General features: G+C 44.7%; 1 protein-coding gene across 2 annotated transcripts; it reads left to right on the top strand.

Moving 5' to 3' along the window:
• The first annotated feature begins 57 nt into the window (after positions 1-57).
• Positions 58-9,298, top strand: LOC310708874 (signal-regulatory protein beta-1-like). Of its 2 annotated transcripts, XR_014527183.1 has the most exons (4): positions 225-390; positions 4,494-4,835; positions 7,345-8,168; positions 8,832-9,298. XR_014527183.1 is itself a non-coding variant. In XM_083507788.1 (3 exons), the coding sequence occupies exons 1-3, from the start codon at positions 276-278 to the stop codon at positions 7,443-7,445; spliced, it is 558 nt and encodes a 185-aa protein (XP_083363914.1). In that variant the 5' UTR covers positions 58-275; the 3' UTR covers positions 7,446-8,727. The 2 variants fall into 2 exon arrangements, 1 of the variants encoding a protein (XP_083363914.1); XM_083507788.1 differs by lacking the exon at positions 8,832-9,298 and having other exon boundaries at positions 58-390; positions 7,345-8,727.
• Positions 9,299-9,603: the final 305 nt, after the last annotated feature.

Here is a 9,603-nt window from a genome sequence, read left to right as displayed (position 1 = left end):
TCAATGTCCTGAAACCCAGTGTCAACCTAAAGCACACTGAGTCACAACTTCCATTCCCTGTCCAACTTTCAGTGCTTTTTGAATATCTATACTGGGTTCTGTCAATAAGCATCACATGTGCATATATCAGCAATATCTGGAGGACCACAAGTTCCCCATCTGTGGAAGATAGGAGTCCAAAGGAAAGTTCATTTGCTAAGATTTAATAGGAGGAGGAGGAGGAACTAACAGCTTTTCCCTTCCTTCTACAGAGGCAACATCTGACGGGAAAGGAGATGATGCCAGACACAGCTCTGAAGGGGTTCTTTTCTGCCCTCCTGATGACTGCCTCAAGATCGTTCTCTGGGCCTCCTCGTTCATTTCTGCTGCTCCTTCTCCTGCAAATGCTGGGTGAGTGTTTAAAGGTAGACACTGAACTTGCAGGCTTGCTCAGGGTTTTAGCTACAGTGAAGTAATAATAATAATAATAATAATAATAATAATAATAATAATAATAATAATAATTTATTATTTATACCCCGCCCATCTGGCTGGGCCTCCCCAGCCACTCTGGGCGGCTTCCATAAAAACCAAAAATACAGTAAAATATCACATGTTAAAAACTTCCCTGAACAGGGCTGCCTTAAGATGTCTTCTGAATGTCAGGTAGTTGTTTATCGCTTTGACATCTGGTGGGAAGGCGTTCCACAGGGCGGGCGCCACTACCGAGAAGGCCCTCTGCCTGGTTCCCTGTAGCTTTGCTTCTCGCAATGAGGGAACCGCCAGAAGGCCCTCGGCGCTGGACCTCAGTGTCCGGGCAGAATGATGGGGGTGGAGACGCTCCTTCAGGTATACGGGACCGAGGCCGTTTAGGGCTTTAAAGGTCAGCACCAGCACTTTGAATTGTGCTTGGAAACGTACTGGGAGCCAATGTAGGTCTTTCAAGACGTGTGTTATATGGTCTCGGCGGCCGCCCCCAGTCACCAGTCTAGCTGCCGCATTCTGGGTTAGTTGTAGTTTCCGAGTCACCTTCAAAGGTAGCCCCACATAGAGTGCATTGCAGTAGTCCAAGCAGGAGATAACCAGAGCATGCACCACTATGGCAAGACAGTCTGCAGGCAGATAGGGTCTCAGCCTGCGTACCAGGTGGAGTTGGTAGACAGCTGCCCTGGACACAAAATTGACCTGTGCCTCCATGGACAGCTGTGAGTCCAAAATGACTCCCAGGCTGCTCACCTGGTCCTTCAGGGGCACAGTTACCCCATTCAGGACCAGGGAATCCTTCACAACTGCCCGCACAAGTCCAGTATAACCCATAGCTTTCCAGAATCTGCCACTCTGGTGCCCCCAAGATATATGGGAATTGGCTATGGACAGCACTAGGTTGGTGAGCCTCGGTGTAGCAAGAAAGTATAGGGAACCTGCAGCGGTCATCCAAGGTCCTTCTCTGTTTGCCTCCATCACGGGAGTGCCTGTGACAGCACGGGCCTTTTTAGTGGTGGCTCCCCATTTGTGGAATGCTCTCCTTTGTGACCTGGGCTTTCGGCCTTGAAGTTGTAAGGTTTCAAGTACTTGCAGACTTTTTTTTAGTGGAACAGGATCTATAAGACCCACCTTGTATTTGTAGATATTTTTGATGGTTGTGTTTCTCGTAATTGATCTGAGCTATTAGAGAGTGTTTCTATGTAGCTTTGGGTCACATTTGTGACTTAATAATAATAATAATAATAAAGAATAGTGTGAGGCAAAGTAAGGGATGCTCTGTAGAAGGAAGGGCAAAGCTGTTAGTTCCTCCTCCTAAATCTTAGCAAATGAACTTTCCTTTGGACTCCTATCCTCCAGGGATGGGGAACTTGTGGTCCTCCAGATATGGCTGATATATGCTCATGTGATGCTTATTGACAGAACCCAGTATAGATATTCAAAAAGCACTGAAAGTTGGACAGGGAATGACTCTTGCCCCTCCTTTCTTGGTCCAAGAGGGCAAGTGGCCAAGCAAGGACATAGCGCACAAGGGCAAGGCTGCTCTGGAGGCCGACAGCAGACACCCCTGCAGGTTCCTAGCACTGCTGAGCCCGATGTGAGAGCCGGCATAAATAGACCTTGCATCCTTCAAAAGCCATGGTCCTTTATTATATGCTTGATTTAAATTCTCTTAGAACATTAGAAACTGGCTTGTCCCAGATGAACAGCACCATCTCAGGCAGGGTGACTTTCCCGTGACCACCTACTCGGTCTTCTGACATGGGTTCTGTCTTGCTTTGCACCAATGTGTTCCTCATATCCACAGTGCTATTTGTTTCTTCCTTGTTAAAGGGCCCTCCAGGCTACTGTTTTATTGTGTGTGGGAGGGTGTTTCTGCAACATGTTATTGAAACATACTCCATTTATGTGCTGGAGAGAGAGGGCAGCTAAAGGCACTTGTGGTGGACATGGCCAAAGGTGGCAAATTTGGGGAAACCAGTGTTTAATGACGTAAGTCAAGTTACTTTGCTTATCACAAAGTCTCCAGAGTTTGCAATATTGAATTTGCATTTCCATGAAAATCAGAACTTGGGGGCTCACAGGACATTGATTCTCTCTTCTGCCTCTTTTCGAAGAAGAATTGCAACACTTCCTGCACTTTGCAAGTCAGAATTTTTTATCTCCTACTGTGCCTGAAAAGCTCATTTGGTTGGTTTGAATGCCGCGTTTCCAAATGTTCCCCATTACTGCTTTAAATGTAACAAATAATGAAACACAAGGCAGTATTGGGGAGAATTTATATCTTTGTCTTTGTTCTGTTGTTGTTTTTTATCACTGACTTCCAGCTTTTCAAACAAAATATCCACGCTAGAGGACTGTGATTAGAGTTGGAACCATTCCCTACCCCCCCCCGATTTTCCCCAAAAATCAATTTTCCTGTATGAACAGGCTTCATGCTGATTTATTATCTGAATATTCAATTATTTCCTGAACATTTCACATCAATATATTTGCAGTATTTATCACCTCCCTCAATATAAGGAACACTATTTGGGAGAAAGAAGGGATGCAGTAGCAAGTAGTATTTGGCAGTACTTGGTAACAGCTGCTAAAATGAGAGAGATTTTAAAAAACAGAAAAAGGGGAGTAAAAAATTATTCTTACCAGCTAATCTGAAACAGGACTGCCATGTGTATTGGAGATGAAATAACTGCATAAATCATGCACCTCTAGTGAAATGCTTTTGAGAAGAACTGAGGTGAGCAGGGCTGTGTTGTCCTTCATCTTGCCTCTGTTTCCCCATTTTCATTCCCTGGATTAAATGCATCATTGTGGGCTTCCGGTCCTGCCTGCCTTACTGCAGGCAGCCCCCACGATAGTGGGGGATCATCAGCAAACAAAAAACAAGGATAGCTGAGGATAAATCATCCTTGCAAATTCTCCCCCAGGGAATTTGCTTCGCTCACAGTTCTTCTTGGTACCTGGCTCCTGCTCCAGCATGGAATACGAGAGGCATTGAGTGCAAAAGCACTTCGCCTGGCGAAAACCCTCCTACGTCACCATTAAGAAGCAGAGGTTCTCCATTTAATTTGCCTTTCAATTGGCTTTAAAGTATCAATGCATGATGGGAAAGGGTTGCAACAACATACTGCAGAATATACCAGCTACATGGATCAAAGGTTTGAACTGAGATAAGATTTTCTTCGGCGTGAGAGTCGATTGGAGAGAGGGAAGCCCGTGATTTACTTATTTTATATATTTATGATTCGGCAACCCTCTCCAGAATATAAGATGTAAGATAAAAAGATATTTACAAGTGAGGAAGGGGCGTTGGAGTAATATTGATATTGACAGGCAAAAATGGAAACTGCGCATGATCTGAAATGAAGAAAGAAGGGGGAAGGGAAGTTTAAGACTATGTTGGAAAGACAGATTAATTCCTGCCTCACCTCCGTTCAAAAACAACTAACACTGTAAATGGACAGAAGGTATCTCCATAGACCTAACAGTTTCACATGCAGGGCAGAATAACGATAATAGTTTGAGTTCCGTGTATATTGCAACATCACGAACAGAAATCATTAATTATGTAGCTGTTGACTAAGGGATTATTATTATAACTGAAATGTAACTGAAATTAATTAAGATTATGGAACACAGTGATATAAGATTGGAAATGCGCCCAAACCAACGTGCAGGGGGGGGGGCACTTTAACTAAAATGTATTAGTAGGAAGTTGATTGGAATTTTGATAATTGTATAGTTGGGAATTAATTGTTATTGTTTTGATTTGTCTGTTATTGGGGGTATACTGGAAAACAAACAAACAAATGTGAGAGGATGTCTGCTCATGCAGTGGGATTTCGCTTTCCTCTTCTTCCACTGCAGCCCCCCGTGGACCCTTAAATCCTGCTCTAACCCCCTGGATCAGATTTTGAGGACACTCAGGGGCGGCAAGGAGAAGAGGAGAAAATGGAGCACCGCCACATGGGTGGAAGTCAGTTTCACTCGCACACAGTGTTGGATAAAAGCCATTCATTTTGTTGCAGGTGCCCAAGGCCAAGATTTTGAAGTTCTGCAACCCCCAGGACCCTTGTGCGTGTCAGTAGGAGAGACCCTCACTCTGACGTGTACAGTAGGAGGAACTGGTCCACCAGGAGGCGTGAAATGGCACAAGGGCTTGGGCAGAAACCAGCCCACCATTTACAGTGAAATAAGACAATCTCCCCCACGCGTGACCAGGGTTCTTCCTGGATCAGAAACAGACTTCAGCATCCGCATCAGCAACATCCGACCTGAGGATGCCGGGACCTATTACTGTGTCAAGTACAGGGCAGGATCCCAAGAAAAAGAATTTAAATCGGGAGTGGGCACTGAGGTTTCTGTGACTGGTAAGTCCCCTGCTCAAATTCTCTTTGCCTCCAATGAGGAAAAAATGCCCCCTCAGTACAAAAATTCCATATTGTGAGCAAAGGTCTTTGGTGAAGGTCAGACTTAAAAAAGAAAGAACAGTGGATGGAGCCACAAAACGTTCCTCTGATTAATATTCTAACCCTTTTATATATATATTTTTTGAGGGGGGGTTATTATTTTGTCATTTCTGGTTTAACTATGTATTTGTCCTCTTATCTTGTATTTTAAACTTGGGATCCAACCTGAGATCTTTTGATGACGGGCGGTATATAAATTTAATAACTTTTTAAATGCAAATAAATAAAGTAATAATAAAAATAATGAAAATGTGAAATATACCAGGCCAGTAAGAGGCACAATTGTAGCTCAAGGACACATTTCAGCCATGGAGAAACACACAAGCAGTGGGCAAAGTGGGACCGATAAAGGTGTGGTCTGGGGGAGTCCCAGGGGCCAGGTGGTCCTGTTTCCCCTCTAGCAAGTTCTCTTAAGGCTATCCTTCCTAGAAATCCTCCTTTCACGATGCCTGCAACATAAAGGTAAAGGTAAAGGGAACCCTGACCATTAGGTCCAGTCGCAGATGACTCGGGTTGCGGCGCTCATCTCACTTTATTGGACAAGGGAGGCGGTGTACAGCTTCCGGGTCATGTGGCCAGCATGACTATGCTGCTTCTGGCGAACCAGAGCAGTTCACGGAAATGCCGTTTACCTTCCCACCGGAGCAGTACTTATTTATCTACTTGCACTTTGACGTGCTTTCGAACTGCTAGGTTGGCAGGAGCAGGGACCGAGCAACGGGAGCTCTCCCCGTCTCGGGGATTCGAACTGCTGACCTTCTGATCGGCAAGCCCTAGGCTCTGTGGTTTAACCTACAGCGCAACATACCTGGGTCTTTATTCCATGGGAATAGGTGGATCTGACTCCACCCCCAGCCTGGTCTGATTTCCTAATTGATCAGTTAATTATTTGGGCATTTGAGGGAAGAGGGAGAGGGACAAAGAGCATTTCTCTTCAATGAAGCACAGTGGTGGCTGATGAAGGAGTCTTTTTTACTATTGATTGTCACCCTGGATCAAGCTGGTTAGAGCAGGGGTAGGCAAACTAAGGCCTGGAGGCCGGATTCAGCCCAATCGCCTTCTCAATCCGGCCCGCAGATGGTCTGGAAATCAGTGTATTTTTACATGAGTAGAATGTGTGCTTTTATTTAAAATGCATCTCTTCACACAAAGCCCAACAAGACAACGATAGAAATCCACCAACAGCATACGAATCAATCTGGCTAACCTGATCCAAAACACCCACCCACCCCACTCACACACGAAAACAAAGACCACCACAGCCAACCACAAATGAACAGCCACACCCCAGGCCAACCCCAACCTCTCTCACCACCAAAGGAACACAAGCGAACAGCAGAGAACCTGCACAAGCAACGCTGACACCAAACCCTACATATATTAAGTAAAATAGAAACATCGCCACCCGACCCCACCCCCACCCCTCTTCCCCCCCCTCTCCATCTCTTTCCCGCTTTTCTTCCTAATGTCTCAACAAATGAAACTGATTTGTAAAAATGTTACATGGAAAAAATACGAGAGAGAGACATTGCACACACTTTTGTAAATCAAGAAAACTTTTAATAATAATAAAAATTGAAAAATGCATCTCTGGGTTATTTATGGGGCATAGGAATTCTTTCATTCCCCCCCCCAATATAGTCGGGGGCCCCCACAAGGTCTGAGGGACAGTGGCCCCCTGCTGAAAAAGTTTGCTGACCCCTGGTTAGAGCAGGGTGCTGATAATGCCAAGGTTGCAGGTTCAAGGTAGTTTTGGATTGGTCTTGAAGCAGCTGGATCAATTCAAAGCAGTTCAGGCTAACCTCAGGCTCACAAAAAGCCAGCCTCCAAAGTGTTACAGAAAAACACCATATAAGGAGGACACCAGGAAGGAAGGAGCTTCCAGTCACCCAACACTCTCCAATCAGTTGTTGTTGAGCTAAAAGTTGTTGAGCTTTTTTTAAAAGCTACGTTTTCCAGCTATTTTTAAGGAAATTCGCCAAAAAAATCTTCCCTTTTGACATGTATTGCCACACGTCCCAGTTTTCCCAGACATTTTTCCAGAAATTCCTCCCCCACTCAGCGCTATTTTAAAAGAATGAATCCCAGATATGACCAGGAAAACCCAGACGTATCGCAGCCCTATGAACGAGCAGCTTGCTCTTACTGCCTTTAACATTTTGTAAGTTCTCTGAATATTACAGGGTTGTTTTATTTTTAAAAAATGCACTGCTAATAGGAATAATGACATGCGGAGTATTTTTGAACTTTGAAATGAGCAAGGCAGCTATGAATTTCTATATGTAGATTCTTACAAGTTGATTTGTATATTCTCTGAATATTACCTTGCCAGAGTCTTCAGACAGAGGCTCCCCTTGCTGTTGGGCCAAAGCTTTTCTTGGTGGTTAATCTCCTGTCTTTTCCCTTGCAGATCATTCTCTGCTGTCCTTCAATCTTTTTATCGGGCTTATTCTGGCCAACAAGCTTATTGTTCTTGCCCCTTTCCTCTTCTACCGTTTCCTCAAAAAATAATGTGCCAAGAGAAACCTAAGAAACAGAGGGACAGGAGCTGGTGGAGACCTTCCTAGAACTTGTCTACATCTCAAGGTGCTGGTGAACAAAGACCTATGCAGCCAGGGCCAGGATACCTTGGAATCCACTCTGCACAATGTGGGAATGGTGCCAGCTACCTTTTGAAACTTCCTTCCATCATGTATCATAAAGATACCCTCTCTGGTGCCATTTCTGCACCCTCTGAAGTCCTCCTTTTCTCAACAAGTCTTATCCCTGAGATGTTTATCCTGTTGTGTATCTGCATTGGATTAGAAACTGTTTTCAGGGATATTTTTCATTCCCCACCCCCACTTGTACGGTACTTTATTGTGATTTCCCACCATTTCAGAAGTTGATGCCCCTTATGCTGGAGCAACAGAAATTATTAACACCTAATCAATTCTTTCAGGGTTTTTTTCCTAGAGACAGCACCATGCAAACCTAGTTATTCACTTGCAGTAGAAGCAAGTTGTATTATAGCAAGAAGCAAATAAATATAGTTGTTTGTTACACTATCCCACAAACGGGCATACGCCTTTCATCTTCTGGTGTATTTGTGAATACAATGAAGTTCCACCATTCTCTGGTGAATGCCCCCTTGTGTTTCATTCCTCTGGATAGTTTCAGGTTTTGTGTTTATTTCTCCATGAGGGTTATTTGCCACACTCTCTGGGAGGACGGTGCTACAGGAGCTCCCTTGAGGTTGATACGGAAGGGGGGGGCATGTCTTCTTCACCTCCTTCTTCGCTACAATATATCCATTTATTTCCAATTGTCAATGTCAAAAGGGACTAAAATCTATAAAATTCATAGAAAATCAACGTGCCAATTTGCTCAATTTCTCTAGGACTCCATGACACCTCCCCTGTCCTCCATAATCCCTCAAGCAAGGTGTCAAGACCCTAATCCTGTCAAATCACTCTTCCAAGCCTTTCCTCCGGGCTATGCCAGGTGACAGACTATGCATACATGGACCATTGTCTTCTCAGGATGTGCTTATCTGCGCATATCTCCAGCTCTGCATATTCCCCCCTCCCTCCTCCATATGTTAATCTGTGTAACCCAACCTCTTCTTAATGTATTCATGATGTAATCTGTGTAACCCAACCTCTTCTTAATGTATTCATGATGTAACTGGGATGTATTTTGCACTGTATTCTGGGACATGGAGGGAAGTTTCAAAAGTTCATGTCACCCCTTTCTCGCTGTTCAATCTCGCCTTGAACCTGTTGCGCAATAAACTTGGATCTTCTGCAGCTTGCTCCTGTCTCCGGCTGAGCTCATTTTACTCCGCAGGGACCCGCGGACTTAGTCCGACGAGCTGGGTGGCAGAGCAGCCTAACACCCAGATTTTACCGTAACAAGGTCTATCCAGAACTTGGCCTTAGCCACACATGCTCCCATCAACACAATTCCAGTTAAATGTTTGTTCACCAGCTCTTCGGTTTCATTTGTATGAAAATTCAATAAGGCTACCTCCAGACTTTGGTTCTTATCTATTTGACTCATTGCCTGGTTCCAAAATGTCACGAGGCCGAAATTCGACAAATCTCATGATCATTAAGGCTATGCTTGTGTTTGTTAAGATTGCAGTCTGACCACTAAACCGGGGGGTCGGGAGGGGGCTGGTTTAGAGGGAGCCTAACTGACTGCTTGGGTTGAATAAGTGTTTGAAAAGACTATGTTTGGGTGAAGTGGTGGTGAGCTGCTGGGGCGGAAGAAAGGGCAGGAGATAGCTGGCTAGAGGATGAAACAGCCAAGATGATGGAATGCTCTCACAGACTCTTTTGAACTCTGTCCTGTAATGCGTTACTCAGTAAAAGTCTGATAAGCTGGTTTGAGCCTCTGTATTGATCCCTCAGAAATGAATTTTCTCCCACAGTTGCCACCTTTGGGCGGGTCGACCACATGTGCCTGTAGCTATCCCTGTTGCCTCTGTCGCGCCAGCGCAACTGTATTATTATTACAGTGGTACCTCAGGTTACATACGCTTCAGGTTACATACACTTCAGGTTACAGACTCCGCTAACCCAGAAATATTACCTCGGGTTAAGAACTTTGCTTCAGGATGAGAACAGAAATCGCATGGTGGTGGCGTGGCAGCAGCAGCAGGAGGCCCCATTAGCTAAAGTGGTGC

This window comes from Podarcis liolepis (assembly GCF_965112155.1).
Source record: "Podarcis liolepis genome assembly, chromosome: 6".
Lineage (NCBI taxonomy): Eukaryota > Metazoa > Chordata > Lepidosauria > Squamata > Lacertidae > Podarcis > Podarcis liolepis.
The sequence above is the reverse complement of the archived record's forward strand: the minus strand, read 5'-3'. Positions and strand labels throughout refer to the sequence as shown.